At 32.4% G+C, this 18,458-nt stretch overlaps 1 protein-coding gene and 1 long non-coding RNA gene across 2 annotated transcripts; both read right to left on the bottom strand.

Annotated features, from left to right (window-relative positions):
• Positions 1-11,639: 11,639 nt before the first annotated feature.
• On the bottom strand, positions 11,640-14,004 carry LOC105777107 (uncharacterized). Its single transcript, XR_001128192.2, has 2 exons — positions 13,455-14,004; positions 11,640-13,312 (listed from the first exon to the last, which is right to left on the bottom strand). It is a non-coding gene; the product is annotated as an uncharacterized LOC105777107 (long non-coding RNA).
• Positions 14,005-14,835: 831 nt separating this feature from the next.
• Positions 14,836-16,496, bottom strand: LOC105777106 (phospholipase A1-IIdelta). Its single transcript, XM_012600170.2, has one exon. It carries the CDS (start codon positions 16,351-16,353, stop codon positions 15,103-15,105), a length of 1,251 nt encoding a protein of 416 aa, XP_012455624.1. The 5' UTR covers positions 16,354-16,496; the 3' UTR covers positions 14,836-15,102.
• Between the last annotated feature and the right edge of the window lie 1,962 nt (positions 16,497-18,458).

The following is an 18,458-nucleotide window of genomic DNA, read 5'->3' as shown; positions in this document are numbered from 1 at the left end:
CTCTTTGACTCTCCAAGTTGAGTTTTTGAAAGGCAATCTTGTTTGTTTGCCAGACAAGCAAACTTTTTATCTCGAATTTAACTCCTCCAAATTGGTAGCCCAATTGCTATCTCATTTTTCTGCATGAATTGCAAACTTTTGTGATGAAAGTGTCCTAACGTCTTATGCCACAATTCAGAGCCACTGACTTGACACTTGAATGCCACTTACTCCTCCTCGAGTGGATTCAATGAGAAACTCTTCTTTTGCATTTTGATCCTAAATAATACATTGCCACAAGAGTCAAGGATTAGACACATTCCTTCTTCAAATATTACCTTGAATCCCTTTTCTACCAATTACCCCACACTTAACAAGTTTTGATCATTCTCAGGTACAAACAAAACATCTAAAATCAACTTAATTCTGGCACAGCTCTCTATTGTTACTATGCCTTTTCATTTCACTTCTAGGTATTCTCCATTTCTTATCCTTACTCTCGAATTCAATGACCTATCAAGATCTTTAAATAACTTCTTATCATAAGTCATGTGATTGGTGCAACCACTATCAACTAACCAATTTTCACATGGAGTACTTAATGAGAAGCAAGAGACATGTGCTACACTTTGCTGCTAATTTTTTTATTCTTTACAGAACCTCTCAGTGTGCCCCTATCAAGTTACACCTTCTACACTTTACATCTAGCCTTCTCCAATACCTGAAATGATGATGATTTTGTTTTTCACAAAACTTACATGAAGAATACTTGTGGTAATTTCCAATACCATTACCTTTTGCAGTAGTTTCTAAACCACTACTGCCACTACTCTTCTTCCCATTCCACTTTTGGTCATTTCTTCTCACTCTGTTACATCTTAGCCTTCAAATTTCCTTTTATGCTTTCTTCCTGCCTCATTAATCTCCTCTACTTTTGAACCTGTAAAGCACTGATCAACTACACTACTCTCAACTGAGTCAAATCCTTGGTGTTCTCCAAAGAGGCAATTGTCACTTCATATTTCTCAGGCACAGAGACAAGTATTTTTTGCATCAGTCTAGAATCAGAGAGATCAGTCTAAGAACTCTTACCTTATTGGAAATATCTATCAGCTTGTCCGAGTATTCTTTGATTGAGTTAGAGTCCTTCATTTGTTGCCTCTCAAATTCTCTGATCAAGTTCAACAACTTCATGCTCTTGATCCTCTCATCTCCTTGATACTCAGCCTTGAGGTAGTCCCATATCTCCTTTGCTAATCCAAAAGCCATAATTCTGTTGAATATGGCTGGTGAAACTGCAACATAAAGACAAGCCTTTGCCTTAGCCTTCCTGGTGGTTCTCTCCTTGTGCATTTTGATCTGGTTCATAGTTGGATTGTTAGAAAGTGGAGTCACCTTATGGTCTTCCTCGACAGTTTCCTAATAATCACAACTCTTCATGTATGCTTGCATTCTCACAACCCATGCTTGATAATTCTCTCTATTAAACACTAGTGGGGCTAAGGCAGACAGGTTACTTGATCCTGAATCCATTTTCCTCAAAACCTCACAAGTGTATCTCTCAATTTTCTATCAAAACTCTCACAGAACTTTTCTCATAGGTCCCTCAAGAAAAAATAGCTCTCGATACCACTGTTGGTTTAACAAAGAACTAATTGAAGCATAGAAAAAAATATGAATGAAGGGATGATATAATTTTATTAACAAAGTTGCCCTTATATACAAGTCCCAAGTAACAACCTCAACAAAAAATTCAAATTTCTACTCTTACTAATAAGCTAACAACTTCTACTCCTACTAACAAGCTAACAAATCTCCCTAGAACTTAGTCTTATTTTAAAAAAAAAATAGTTGCAGCCTTAAAACACTAACACACAAAAAAGGCAAAAGTAGTCTTGAATGGAATTCCTCTTTGCTATCTCCACCTTGCAAGGTAAGCAATTACTGCAAACTTTCCAAAGAAAGATGATGATCTTAAAGGGAATTTTGAGTGACCAAATGAGAGGCCAAAAACTCCTTGGCTAATGAGAATTTAAGGAATGAGGGAATGCATCAAGGTTATTCAATAGAAAACAGATTGTAACCTGATTTCACTCTATAGTTATCTGAAGAGCTATGTTTCCATATAAGCTTATCATCAAACTCATGCAAATGCATCCCTTTCATAAACAAAGTTTTCAACGAATCTTTGGAAAGAAAGTTCATTAAATTACTAGTATTCTATTGCAATCTAAAAGGATTCATTACTTATTTACACCCCTAAGCATTAAGGTCCTTCTCTCTTGCTTAGAAGATAATAAGTCTTCATGAATTACATCATCATCAAATGTAAACAGATTTTCCCCATTACCAATTTTCCAAGCAATTCCTTTCAAAAGCAAGTCCCTCGTTGTATGCTCTTCCAAGCTTAAGAATCCAAGGGCTTTTTATTAATTAGAAGGAATCCAATATTTTATAATACTTGGGGACTAATGTTTTATTAATCAAAAGAGTTTATTTTAGAATCCTCCAAGCCTTCGAATTCCTTTTTATTAATAAATGATCCGGATGCAAAATGCCACATTTACTGTTGAAGCTACTCAAATAGATATTTCAACAAACAATGCAGCTAAAAATAATAAAGTCGTGACAATCTTAATTAAATAATGTTACGAGTGTTAAATGCACTTAAATGAAACCAATTGGGCCCATATACAACAATCTAAGATTAAAAGTGGTCAAACACAGAACTGTGTTATGCATCTTGAGTCAAACTAACAAAATGTAGGGTTATATCTCGAGACATGCCTCTCTTGTTTTAGAATTTTAGTTTCGAAGTTTGAGGTCTTGAGACAATGAAACCATGTTTTGAGACATTAATTCCTATGTCTCGAGACAATGAACCATGACTCTCTCGAGACACTAGATAGAATTTTTCTTAATTTAGCTTTGATGCTTTATGTCTTGAGACAAGATCATCATGTCTCGAGACTTACCCCCTTACATCTTAAGACAATCCAATCATGTCTCGATACATGTGCCCAAAAATGCATGAAATACATAAAAATATTCTTATGGTCTCGAGACATGTTGTTGATGTCTCAAGACATCGATACATAAATGTAGAAAAATAACATTCCAAGTCATGCAATTAATCCCCTAAATGCACTTAAACAAGTTTCACTATGTAACTAAAATATTTCATACATAAGTGTCATACCATAAACGATTCTAAAATATACATTTATATGGCATGTAACACATTAAATCTAAATTTCAATAGGCAAGTAATTTGTAACATATAAACCATACATGAGCCATGTAAAATCATTCTCAAAATCCAACTTAAAGGTAATTAAAAGTCCAATATGGTATCAACACAAACTAAATACCAAAAACATCCAAAAATACCAAAGTTCAACATTAAAAGACATAAAAGTCACCTAGAGACCTAGGTACAAGCCACTTATTATAAAAGACATTAAGGAAACATTAAAAACTCAATAGAAAGATGAAAACTGAGTCTTTGGATGTTGAGTACATCACCAATCAAACTCGAAAGCATTTCAACACGTATGCACAGAAACAAAAAAATGCAACTGAGCATTTGGAAGCTCAGTGGTCCTAATATAACCAAGTATATGATATAACAAGATTAGGCAATAAAGCATGCTAATTTGCAATAAAAAATATATTAATCGTGCCACAAATCATCAAAATATCATTTTTTAACATCATCCAATCAATTTCTTTAACAACAATTCAAGTGACCAAATTGAGCAAACATTTCAATTACTTTATCAAATCATATAATATAATTAAGTCAAATTAGCATAAATCGTAAATCATCAACCTTCAATGACTTTTTCCTTTCCCTTGGCCTTTGGGGACTCAACCACCTCCTTTGCAACAATCATTAATCAAAACAATAAAACATAGTTAGAGAGACACAATTGAATAGAAAATCATCTAGAACTAAGCATGTGATGCAATTAAATGAAGCGAGAAATTTTCTTCTTCTATTAAAACTTAAGAGAACACTAATCTAACATATACAAATCTTAAATATAACTTTAAAAAAATCATTAAAAACTCCTAAAAAATTAAAAATTATTAGCCACACTAGATCAACACCTCTCTCTCTAAAGCACCTTAAGCTCTTCAATAAAGGCAACTCAAGAGAACTTTAACCAAAATTTTTTCTAACTTAACTCACAAGATTCAAGTTTAAAAACAACAAAAAATGAAAGAATCAAAGCTTTCTCACTCTAACTTGAAAAATATTTAGAAATGAAAGAAAATTAAAGATAAAATCAAAATCAATTCTCAAGGTTTTAAAATCATAAATAATGGTTTGGAACTCATTACCTTGCTAGAAAAAAACTCAAATATTAACCAAAGAATCAAGAGTAAACCACTTTCCATCTTCCACCAAAGTTCACATGAACTAGAAAAATAAATGAAATGTTGAATTTGGTCTTTTAAAATTTGTTTAAAATGAAAAATCAATTTAAAAATTTGAAACCTTGAAAAAATAAAATTTGAAAAAAAAGTTGAGAGAAAACTTGAGAAGACTGTAACGACATGATTTTCAAGGGTTTTGAAAAATTCAGTTTCGAGATCAGATTCCTTAAATTGAGTTAGTTTGGAAATTTTAATCGAGTTGTTACGAGGCATACACGAAATTTTTGGATCAAATTATTAAGTAATTAATTAGATTAATAATTAAGCATAGTATAAAGACTAGATTGTAAGGGGATTATATTAGAGAAACTAGATTAAGGGTTTTGCAAGTCATTAATAGAATATTAAACCAATGTCTTAATAGCAAATAAACCATAAATAATATATAGTTAGTGGCTAAACATGATCAAAGCCACTAAATTCCACTAAGTGTTTTAGGATAAAATCATGGCCATTGGTTAATATTAATTTAGTTTAATTAAGCTTAAATAAATGGATGATAAAAGAATAAATAAATAAAATTAGCGCTTTGTGTCTTCTCCTCCAACGACAAAACAAGAAAAAGAAAGAACGAAAGCTTGCATGTGTTGTTCACCATTTTCGTGAGCCTTTTATAAGAATTATTAAGCTTTCTTGTTTAATTTTTGTTAAATTTTTAATTTATCATGGTAGATGAATATAACCCAATCCTTAAAAGTTAAAATTACTAAGGTGTTGCTAAGTAATTTATTGATGGTTGTTATGAATTTACAGAGAGAAATGTTGTAAACTTTAGAGAAAAAATTTATGTTTATTGATAGTTTGAGGTCCCTAGAGTATAATTGAAAAATCATATTTATGTTCGAACGAGAGAGTTGTGAGATATAGGAATTTCAGATATTAGGGTTCTAAGGAACCTAATTGAAAAATGTTTAATGTTTTTCTTTGATAATGTTTATGTTTGAGTATGTGAAACTAATACTATTTTTGTAATTGAATTATCATACGTAGCTAAAGATGACACCAAAAAGTCAAAAGAAAAATGAAAGGCAAAGACTATCGATGAGTAACAATTTTGATTTGTGCTTTCATAATTCTATTTCACTACATAAATTATTGAGCAGCTACATTTATAAAATTATTGATGATGAATAAAACATGTAAGATATGTTGTACTTAGTCACATTGAAATGTTTGGTATATGTTCAAGGCATATGTGTTGGTGTATGTGTGATGGTGGTAGTATGATGTTAATTATGTTAGAATAAGATTCAATGATAATTGGTAATGAAAAATGCCCTGTTAATAGTGTCAAATAGAGTTTAGGTATAATTTTCATGCAATAAGGTTTGTTATGTCGGGGGAAGCTTTAGCGTTGATCGCATATTGTTATTTAATAGTTCTCAATACTCCAGGGTCAAGAACGTATTACTAGCTGAAATACCCTGGGGGTACGAGCATATATTGGTGTGGTTCATTGTATTGGTGCATTTATGCTCGATTATCACTTATGTGCGTATTCTGGTGTGTTGGTGAATGGATCCATGTATCCATCCTTGAGCTTGAAATTGATTAAGAGGGGCTAAAAAATGATGGCGTTTTCCATTATAAAATGAAATGAATTATGGATATAATGTGGATAATAGATTGTGGTTTATTTGGTATGCATAAATAAGATGCAAATACCCAAAGGGTGCATTGGTACTATGATATATTTTTGATGAAAATAAGGTATGACATATACCTGAAAGGTTATGGTAAATGTTGCTTAAATACCGTGAAAGTGGATTGATGAAATGATATATGGTTATATGATCATTATTGTTTGATATGGAGTTGGATAATGATATGTTAGAAAGTCATTCTCGTATTAATGATATGATTAATATTAAACTTATTTAATGATATTTTTATTAACATATTTATTTAATTAGTGTTTTAAGTTTCGAATTCAAATTATGTTAGCACTATTGTGCTTTCAATGCTTTGTAGTGCCCCACACCCGGCCAGGACAGTCTGACCCGAATCTAGAACGTCACATTAACCACTTGCGTGACTCTCCTTATCGACCACCAAACACGCCATAAGAACCACCAATCATGCCATGCAATACATGCATATTATTCAATTAGCCATTAAAACTAGGCATAATTATTGAATATACCCTCAAAGTTTATGGGTTTTTAGGTTTTAGCCCTTAACCTTTTTTTTTTGGATTGACACCCTCAACGTTACAATTTTTTAGAAATCAATCTAATTTTTACGGTAAATGTAAATTGACCGTTAATGAAATCGCAGGTCAACGAAGTAGACTATGTGGCATGCCACATAAGCACAACGTCATAGATGACATCATTTATAAAAAAATTGTTTAACAACATCCTTTTTTTGTTTTCTCTTCTCCTCTTTCTCTCTTCCTCTTTAGCTGTTGCCTCTATTGTGTCCAACCCCCACCATCATCGCCTTCCCTCTCACTCTTTACCGTCTCAACCCCCACCATCACTCCCTTCCCTTTCACTCTAAACGGTTGACTAAGGAGAGGGTGTGGCTGGGAATACAAATGGTATTGAAGAGTATAACTGCTTTGAATTGGATTGTTGTGTTTGCAATTTTCTATCAAAGGATTTGGAGTCAAAGGATGCTGATAGGGGATGGTTTTCGAAAGCAAACCAAAAGATTGTTACTCTTCTCAAGGTTGTCTTTGTGTATCTTATTTCAGAGATGTTGTCGATATTATTTTTTGTGATTCATTGGGTTAGGAATTGGATCGAAGGGTTGGATTGGATGGTGGTCTCTTGGTTGACATGGTGGAAGTGAATGTGATACCAATGTTAACGAACAAGAGAAACGTGGAAATAATTTATATTTGATTCCTTCAGTTTTCGTTCATTTCTTGCTTGTCAAATAACCCATGATCCTCAATCGTATCATCAACATCTCTCTCTCTCTGTTTTTTGCTCTTTTGCATCCTCCTTTTTCTTCTTTTACAATTGATGATATTTTCTGCAGAAATTGCAATTCTTTGATCATGATTTTTTTCTTTTCTTATATTTAATTCTACTAAAGTTCTTATTTTAAAAATTTGGGTTTTTATTTATTTCAAGTTATTGTTGGTTTTGTTTGGTTCTGAGGTTTAAAAAATCTGGGCTTTATTTATTAATTTATTTCTTTTCTTATATGTGTCTACTTAGAAGCCAAAGCAAATGGAACCTTTTTTTTCTGTGTGTGTGTGTGGCTATAAGCTTAAGCATCAAGACCCCATTTTGAACTTTTTTTCCATAAATATTGCAAAATATACTATTAAAAGTGAACTTCAAATTATTTGTTAGATGTTAGTATTTTGATGAGATTTCAAGGTTGTTCTATTTATTCTAGGAGAATAGAGTTGTTTTTATGTTGCTGTGGACACGTTTTGTTCTCATCTATTTTGTAGATTTGCAAATCTGGTATTTAGTTTTTTGGTCCTTTGTGGGTGCGATGAATGAGTTGTTTTCTCATTAGGTGAAATCAAGAATATGAAGCAGCTTAGGCTTAAGTGTCAGTTCTTTGCAAGTGCAATGCAATTTAATCTCATGACTGAAGATCAGCTGCTGAGTCCCAAAGTAACACTGGTAAAGTAACTCTATGATGCAATTCATCGACTGAAGCTTAGATATAGTCTTGGCCAGATGTATAAGAAGAGGGAAGGGAGCAGTGTTGGGGGTTGGGATAGAGAAGAGTAAGAGGGAAGGCAGTGGTAGGGTGTTGGACACAACAGTGACAACAACTACAAGGGAAGAGAGAAAGAGAACAAACAAAATGAAAAAAAAATGTTAAATAATTTTTTTTATAGATGGCATCATCTATGATGTCGTGCTTATGTGGCATGCCACATAGGTTATTTCGTTGACCTACAGTTTGATTGACAGTCAACTCAGGTTTACTATTAAAATTGGGTTGATTTCTGAGAAAAGCGTAACGTTAAAGGTGTCAATCTAAAAAAAAAGGGTTAAGGGTTCAAACCCAAAAACCGATTAATATTGAGGGTATTTTCAACAACTATGCCTTAAAACTAATCAACCAACCCTAATTCATGCTTAGTCTATCATCACTCAACAAAATAAGGGTAAGGGTAAGAATGCCATTTTATACGATGCATGCTAAATACTCATAAATCCCAAAATCAACCCGACAAGTGTTATGGGCATTTTATTTCAAACTATATGCGAAAATTTCAATTCAAATCGACAGTTAAAACTCACTCAATTACAAAACTAAGTTTAAGGACTAAAACATAAATTTTACAAAATATCCAGTAAAACTTTTTTATGTAATTGAAGATAACATTTTGGAATTCAATATATAAAACTTAGTCATGTAATTTTTCAAAGCATTTTATGAAGTTTAAGACTTTCAATTGCATTACTTAAAAATCATGACTTAATTGCAAAGTTAGCAAAACATTCCCTAAACACTCAGTTGGCCATGTCGAGACAATGCGATTTTTCATGTCACAGCGTCACCTAGAAGAGGATACTCGTCTCAACGATGCGATAAATAGCGTCCCAATGATGGTGCCTCGTCACAACATCAGTTAAATATAAGTTAATGATGAATTGTTTTTATTTATTAGGTAATATGTAATAGAGAAAATGAAAGAAAAGTAAGAAAAAGATTAAAAGTAACTAAAAGGATTAAATTGTAAAAGATGACAAAGTTGATGGAATTGTAATAGACATAAGTAAATGAATATATGAAGTAAAATATGTGAATGGTTGATGTGTGGAACAATATAGTAATATTGTGAGTATATTTGATGAAGTATGAGAAAGAAAGGACTAAATTGTGAAATATGCAAAAGTGGCTTGTGAGAAGCTATGATAAATTTTATTATTAAATATGGAATTTTTATTAAGTAGTGAGATATGTTATATGTATTAAAGAAAGTTGAAAATTATGTTTTTGAATTGTTGTAATGTTGACTAAATTGAAATAAGTCTAGAGTATTTCAATTTTGTTCTAAAATAAGAAATATATCTGATTCTGATATATTTTCCCAAGTAGACGAGATAAGAACTAGTGGGATATAGATGACATCTCATTAATGAAATATCAATGTGCTCTCTGTTTACCCGATTCGACGGTGTCCCGTTCAATTCCGTATATCTTATGTGTCCTGTTAAGTCTATTAGATCACTGTTAAAAGGTAAATGACTTCCTCAATTATAAGATAAAATATTACCTCTATTAAATGATTGAAATACTGTATATGTTAAATGAAGAAATAAGATGATTAAAATATATTGGAACGAGATTAAATTGTAAATTGATAGACAATAACAATGAACAAAAAGAAATGGTTATGGTGTGGTAAGTTTGAAGTTGTCTAAATGTACAAGCCTAAAAGAAATTATGAAAATAATTATAAGACATATTAAATCTCCGTTTTAGATATTAGGTTAATTATACTTTAGTTGTACTTATTAAGCTTGCAAAAGCTTAATACATGTTTTATACATGTAGGTAAAGAGTAGAAGTAAGGACTTTTGAATACTAGAAGCATCTCATCACATCACATCAACACATCAGTGGTTTTGTGGAAAAAAAGTAAAGTTTCTCTTCTGTTTTATTTTTAGTAAATGACATGTACCTAGGTATATTTAAAAGTTTTAGGGGCTAAAGTGTAAAACTTATACTTGTTCAAAACTATGGTATGGTTTACAAGTTTATGAATTACATGTTAAATTATGAGTAATTGAGTTTGAAATGTATAGATTTTATGTGAATTGGATTGATTTAAATTGTTAATTGAAGGGCTCAATCAGGTAAAACACGAAAGACTAATTGGGCAAGTTAACCCTGGTTTAAAATAAAACATCGAATGTCATTTTTGTATCGATACCAAGCTTAAAGTACCGTTACTTTGAAAGAAGTATTAATGTATTGGACAAGGTATCTGTACTTAGCGTATTTTTCTTAAATTTTCAAACATTGAAGCTCAAAATGGTACCGATACAACACATGGGTATTGATACCTAAGTCAAGGTACCAATAATTTAGTGCCAGTATTGAAACTTGGGCTCTATTATGAACAAAATATGATTTCGAAACTAATTTTTACTGAAATTCTTACTTGATTTTCTTTAGTACACTTGAAATATGATAATAACATGTAAATATGATCGGAAAATGAATCGATTAATAGAATTTAGCCAGGACTACTCTGGCACCAAATTTGACATTCATATATCTGACTCGGTAGTCGGGTCGGGTATAGGGGTGTTACAACATTTGTAAATTTGAGGGTTAAGTTTTAAAAATTATTACTAAATAGATATAATATGTAAAATTTGAAGATTAAATTTGTTATTATACTGATTTTTTAACTGACACGTCCATCTGTGATTTTAACGGAAGTGACCAAAATGACCAAACTATGTAATCTTGCTACTTAAACTGCAAACTTTTCATTTTGGGTACCTAAAATAAAAAATTATGATAATTAGATGATTATCTATATACTTTACCCTTTTATTTACTCATCTTTTATTCCCATGCTACCAACTTTTTCTAATTCTTTTACATCACGTTTGGTTCACTAGACTGGAATAGGGCTGTAATGGAATAAAACTGCAATGTAATAGAGCTGTAATCAGTAATTCAATTGTTTGGTTCAATGTAATTGAATAGAGCTATAATAGTATTATTGTGTTTGGTTGAATGGAAAGATTTGTATTATTATAAGAAAAAAAACTAAAATGACCAAAATACCCTTAATAGAATTTTTTTAGTAGATTATTGTTATTAAATTTTAATAGGATTATTATTAAATATAATTTAATAACATTCTTAATATAATTATTTTAAATTATATTATATTAAAAGATTTTTTATTTTATATTAAATTTTATTAAATTATTTAAAATATTTTATTTACTACATTTTAAAATAATATAATATTATTTGAATCCATTGCTTCTCAAGTTATGTTCATTATAGTTGTCACACAACAAACACATGGTTAGAGTAGTGCATTTGCATAGTTTATTATGATCTTTAAGTCTTCAAATTACAACCACTTGCACTGTAACTGCTAGAATATAAGGTCAAGTTTATGGCATAAAATGTTGTTTCATTAGCAAAAAAATTCAAATTGAACATTCATTGTGGAATATGCATGATTTCCTTCTACTCTCACGTATGTTGAATACTTAAATATTGAGAAGTAGAGAGTTTGATATCATTCACTTCCTTACTAGTAAACAAAGGTAGAAAACTCCAGATTCAATTAGACAAGCATTTTTATGCCTATCGTCTTACAAAAAATAACGCAGTTAAGAGCACCAAAAGTGTGCCTGATCAAATACACCTCGTCTGAAAGGGTTGAGGTGCTTTTGTTTCCTAGCGCTAAGGCGCAAGGCATAGGTGTGCCTAGGTGCAAAACTCGAGAACACCAATAAATCCAACTATGAACAAGGCTGAATAATGCCAAGAAGTGTATTTTTTTTCTCATCAAGACATGGTAATAACCTTAAGTACTTGAAATTGAATAAATAGCAATCAATGGTGTCAGATCACAAGTCATGGGAAAAAAAATACTCGCATCAGTTACTATATAAGGAGAGTAACATCTTTTTTGCTATTGTATTGACTTAATGCTGCTACCAATAACATAACTATTTGCAACAGGTAATATATGCGTAGCTCTATCTCCAACATCCGCTACCACCCCTGTACTACAGAAAGCTATAGGTCAAACTAAATGAAAATGATCAATATATAAGGATGATGATGGTTAGCAAGAAAGACAACACCCAAAATAGTCTAAAGCTAAATAGAAGCTAGAGCAGTTCTTTAAACACTACAAGCATGAAGTATTCAACATAACCCGCAGCTTACACCCACAAGATTAACAACAGCTATATGCCTCCATCATAGTTCTCTTTAATAATTAAAGAAAAATAAACAAATAAACAAATTTAGATGTATTGAAACAGTATAGGGTAGGCACCAGAGATTAATAGCTATTGCGATCACTACATGTTTACTACAATTGCAGATGTATCAGATGCTATCATGGTCATGAATTTTTCTCAAATTTGCACAGTTTCTTATAAAGCATAATTATTATATTTCTAAGCATACAATTTTATTTTTAATGGAGAATTTAACGCAATAGATTAAGCAAAAGTTTAACCATTCTTAAGGAATAGTGATAGAATCTATATGCCAATTCTTTCTCAATCACTAAATGGATTTAAATCAATTGCTAGTAGTTTGATGAATACCTAACAATCCTAGAACAAACATCACACTCAAGATTCAACCTTAAAAGGTGTAGTTTATAAATATAAAAGATACTAAAAATCATGTACAATTAAGGACCCTAATTGATTCATCCAACATACTAGTAAACAACTAACATGAAGATATATAATACCAGAAAATAGAACACTAACCAGTCACAAACCTTAGATGTAGTGTACCCAACAGCTAAAGCAAGGACATAATTCACAGCAATATAAAGCCCTGGAACATTAAACGTCTCAAACATGATTTCACCTATATATTCTCAATTCTCAAGAGTAGAGTAAGTGGACTTTCAGTCAGAGAAATGTAATAATCCTTAAGATCACACCGTAAATAATTATAAATACATTGTTGCCAATATCATTCCATAGCATCCCAATTATCCACTTTGCCATGTTTAATGGGATGGATAATGTTATAGTTATTGCTTGATCGTGATCGCGTGAGTGCTTCATCTCCAATGAAGAAATCAAGATCTGTCATTACCCCAGCTGAATACTGAACTAACCAATTAGATTTAGAAGAAGCTTTAGATTTATTTAAAAGAGATTCGTTAACTGCTACTACTGTTGGTTGAATAAAACTCGGCTCTACATTACCCTCAAATCCCATCTTATTATATCTGCAAACAATTTTTTTTTAAAAAGAACCAATTGAATAAAAAAAAATGAGGGTCTAAAATAACTGGGCAATTTCACCAAACAGGTAGTGAGCACGTAGTTTAGGGTAATATTCAGTTACAAAAACAAGAAGATAAATAGTACCTAGTGTCATTGTCGATGACGACAGCGGGGCGAGAAGTGGGATCCATCGAGAAGAGAAACAGAAGCTAGGAAATCGATTTTGATTGTGGTGGTGGATCTGCGAGTGAGACCCAAGAGAAGAAGCACAGATAAGTAGAAGCAGCGAACTCCACCGTTGCCGAGCAGGATGGTATTGATCAGATATCAACAACAGCAAACTTGGATCCCAACTGAAAGCAGTGAATCCTTGAAAGAAGAAAAAGAAGGAAGAAGGAAAAGAAAAAGAAAAAGAGAAAGAAAGGATGATGGATGGGTGAGAAAGGCTATTGTCGAAGGTGGAGGGTAAAGATGAGGCAAAAATTGAGAAGCAAAAAAAAAAAAAAAATCCTATTCAATACATATTTAATAGTGATGGAAGGGAATGGTTATGCAGCCTCTTCTTTAAATAGGAACGGAGTCAATATAGGTCGTAATAGACATTACAGCCAACCAAACATTAGTTTGGTGATTGGTCCATTGAATTGGACTGCAACCTATTTCTATTCCTCCCAATCAAACATGCCATTAATTTCTAGACAGTCCATTTTCCCATTACTTGAAACTAATTAACTTTTTCTTTATAAAATAGCAACATATATTTTCTTCTTTTATAATATTTTAATCATTTTCCGTTTGCAACCACTATTTTTATTTCTTTTAGATTTAGAGCAGTTGGTTTTTTCTTTCACATTTTACATTTCAACTTTTTAATTTTTAATCAAACATCAAAGTTTGATAACACCACCGTGGTTATAAAATTTCAATTTTTTCCTAAAGGTTTTTCTAGTTTTTATTAATTTTAGTTGTTGATTCCATTTTTATTTTATTTTCTGCTTATGATTTTTTTTATCAATTTTTAATTTAATTATCTCAACATTTTCAAATTTCAATTGTTTTACTTATGATTTTCTCAGCATGTTTTTTTATAATGTTTTAATCATTTTTATTTAATCCTGTTTTACTCCTTGCAATTTTTTAATTATTTTAATTTTAGGATTCTATTTTTAGTTTTATTAATTTTAAGGGTTAATATTTGATATATTAATAATATACTCTTTTATTCCATAAATAGTTTTAAGAAATTATTGCCGTGTGTTTCTCTTTTTCAAATATTTCTTTTTTAATATTTTATTACCCATATAGTACACTTGTCAACCAATCACTCTATTTGTTTGCGGCGTTTTTAAACCTAACACACTTAATATCAACTTTAAAAAAGTAAAAGCAAACCTCACCTCTTACCTATAACATAATACTCTTATCACTAGTCCAAGGGATTGTTGGCAAAAATTAATCAAATAAAGATATTTTAATTGCATTACTTAATTCACTTTCAATATATTAATTTATAGGATAACTTAAGTATCAAATATAAATTCTATTATTTTATACCCCAAAAAAAGCAGCAACTTATTTGACAGATTACTTAATTTAGCATCAGACAGATACATTTTACACTGGAAGATAGCACTTGATCTCATGCATTTGCAGCAATCACCATCCCTAATCTCCTTCGAGGAGACCAAGACATTCAAGTAACATACAAAGGAAACAAAACAGAACATAACGAAAGGAAGAAAAATAGACCAAATAAAGGTATTAGTAGCCAAAGACGGTAATCCAAATGCATTTAAGCTTCAGGTGTAGGCAAGTCTTCATCGGTTGCTGGAACCATTACCCACTCCCCATCTTCATTTCTCACAAGCCCTTTGTTCTTCTCCACCCACCATGAACCCGGCACCAAGCACTCATCTTTTAGAAACGCACAAGACTTGTTCACCAAAGCCAAACTTCTCTTCACTTTCAGCTCAAACTCTCCTTCCTGTCCATTCCACCCTGCTACTATGTGCAACATTGCCTGTAAATTATGCCAATCACTGGGATTCTTTGAGTCCTTCAAGCTTGGAGACTTCCTGGTATCGATTACCAGTTCTGTCCCCGTATAAACGTACCCCAACAACAGGCTAGGGTAGTGAGGAATGACATCAATTATGTTCTTTGTATGCAGAACCGTAAGATTTGGATACCTTTTCATCCTGTCATTAAATGCCTTATTCCCCACTTGTGGACAACCGAAAGCAAAAGCTGCCACAGGAATATTGTCCACTAAACCATTCTCAACTACATCAAAAGCACTTAAAACCGCTAAACTAGCCCCCAAACTATGCCCAGTGAACACTATGCTTAGATTTTCATTTTTATATCTCTCTTTCAACTCTTTTATCTTACCCAAAAGTTGTTCCCTTGCACTTAATTTTGTAAAAGGCGATTTGGGATCATCAGAAATGTAAATCGTCAGCCAACCAAGCATCACTTTCGGCTTCTCATTTTCATTATCACTGTCACTGTCACTGCTACTATCACCCATTTCCTTGTTGCTACTTCCGTCGACTCGCAAAAGGGGCTCTAAGGGCTCAAGCTTTGCGTCAAGAACATTAACCCACTCGTAGTCTCTGGTAGTTCCTCGCCACACTACGTAGATATCGCGGCGACCCAGAGCTTTCGATGTTTCATCGGACGTCGTGGCGATGTAGCCAATCCAGTTTGTTTCGCGGTCCCAGGACTCCCTTGACCTGGAGTGGAGCAAAAAGGCTTGAGGGAGAGTGACGTGAGCAGTGGCATAGAGAAACGATTCTACTTTGTAATCGGAGGCAGATTCCAGCATTACTTTGTCGAAGAAAGAGGACTTGCCATAGCGGCTTGAACCGCAGAACTTGGAATTTTGGTCGTTGTTGAAGGCGTCATATGTGGCCTGGCAGAAGTCACCGCAGCGGAGGATGAGTTTGCGAAGTGAGAGGTGAAGAGGATCCAGAAGCGAGTCCCAGTTTTTGCAACCAAGCAGTTCCTGCCATGACGGTTCTGCTTCTTGATTTGCGGCCATGAGCAGCAGACTGCCACCGATGGATAGGCGACCAAGAAAGGAATTCTGTGGCCCTAGTCGTTTTATCTTATGATCGGGAGGGGAAAGATAGGTACTATTTTATGAGATAGAAAAGCCATATTCCGGATGACAATATGGCACTCTCATGACCCACTATTATAGCTGCCAAAACAGAGCAGGGCAAGTCAGACCTCGAAAGCACGTTTATTCCGTGCTCAACGATTGGAGCCCGATGTTTGAATTCTAGAATATAATTAAAAAAATCTGAGCTCAAGCTTTAAAAAAAAAAAAAATCTAAACTCGAGCTCAAAATTATTCCATCCCAAGGCCAATCTTAGCACGAACTCTTAACAATCTAAGCTTGATAACAATTCAAGTATGAGCCCAAGATCAATTTTATCCCAAATTCAAATTGTTTAAAATTATAATTAAATATACATTAATAAATGATATTGTTGATATTGTGTACAACAAGGGAGGAGTTTAAAGGAGAGAGTGGCTGTTGAGGAGGTTGGTTCACCCACTCGAAGTGGAGAGCTGAAGGTTATGAAGAGTGGTAATGAAAATAACATAAAGGTTTATGGTTGAAAGAGTGTTGACAGAGTGTAGACTTGGTATTTTTGAAGAGTTGATCATTTCTTCATTGTACTTGAAGGTATTTATGTTGGATCGTCGGTACGGCGCAATGGAAAAAAAATTCTAACGATCATCAGCCATGGATCCATATACAATGAATCAATTAGGTTGAAATAATGACCGAAATTATACCTTTTGAAATTGAAAAAGCGACTGCTGACGTTGTTGATAGGATCCCTTTGAGCGATGTCGATCACAAGCTGCAACAATAACGTCTCAGCCTCTATGTAATCCACCCAGTCAAAGAACGAACAACAAAAACTCTCTTGAACATTTCAGAGAGAACTTTTAAGAACGGCTGCTAGACCTTTTGATTTGTTTTTTTTTTTTTTGTAACCCTAACATAGTAAGTGATTATATTCCTTTTATTTTCTTTGATATCACATATAAGAAAAAAGGGGATCATTCCCATATTATTAGAGAAAAAAATGGAAATTCAAAAAAAATATTCTTTCCTAAAGAATATCAATTTTCATGTCTTTTATATTTTGATGAAATTAATTATTATAAGTGTTTATATTAATAATTTTGGTAAACTATATACAATTAATATTTTGTGTGAATCAAATTCATATATTAATTTTATCTATATTCTCTATTGTGTACAATAAGTTTGTACATATAACATGTTCAATATTTAACTATCAAATTAATTTAATTCATGTGACAACTAAATACAATATCAAATGTATTTGGATTCTGTTCGTTTCAACTTTAGGGTGTGACATTGTAGGCTCTTGTAACGTTAGTAGTAATACTAGAACGTTTCTAATATTACAAGCAATGAGTGGCACTAGCAATACATTATTGCTACCCAAATTACAAGAAGTTGTAATTCGACATAACCTTTCTGTGATAATTTTTCATGTATTATATCCTTTTATCCTTAATATCGAGATTGGAAACAAGTCATGGAATAGACATACTTGTATAGTCTAATATCATATTTATTGATATTCTGAGTAGACTACAATAAACAAATAAGTGTGATATCTTATATCAACTTATTCGAGCCTGAACATGCATTTCTAATCTCACTCCATCAAGAGGCCTAAGATAGTGCTTCCATTATGTAGGAGGAACAAATTCTATCTTGATCAAGCATATCCCACTACATAGATTGTGGTATACCTAATATTAGTTTTTATAGCATAACCTGTTATGGTAGACATTTGACTATGTCAAAATATACGACTCAGGATGATGAGACAATGATGATCTCAAGTCTGAAGATTATATATATAGTTATCACTATGAGTAATGTTGTGACTATTAAATAATAATCCAAGAAACATTATCATAGTAGGTCATTCTAGTATGTTGTTCTCTAACACATACTCATGTATCGATTTTGACATCCCTATGTCAATGACAACACTTTGTCATCAATCAACTACACATTAGCCTCAATGTATTATCATTGTCCAAGCCCACAATAATACTTGACTAAGAACCTTTTAAGAATAATC

Source organism: Gossypium raimondii, chromosome 10 (genome assembly GCF_025698545.1).
Source record: "Gossypium raimondii isolate GPD5lz chromosome 10, ASM2569854v1, whole genome shotgun sequence".
NCBI classification, from domain to species: Eukaryota; Viridiplantae; Streptophyta; class Magnoliopsida; order Malvales; family Malvaceae; genus Gossypium; species Gossypium raimondii.
This window is presented reverse-complemented; position numbering and strand designations above follow the sequence as displayed.

Coding starts and splice junctions, on each gene's coding strand:
- LOC105777106 (XM_012600170.2), bottom strand. CDS start 16,353: ATGGCCGCAAATCAAGAAGCAGAACCGTCATGGCAGGAACTGCTTGGT.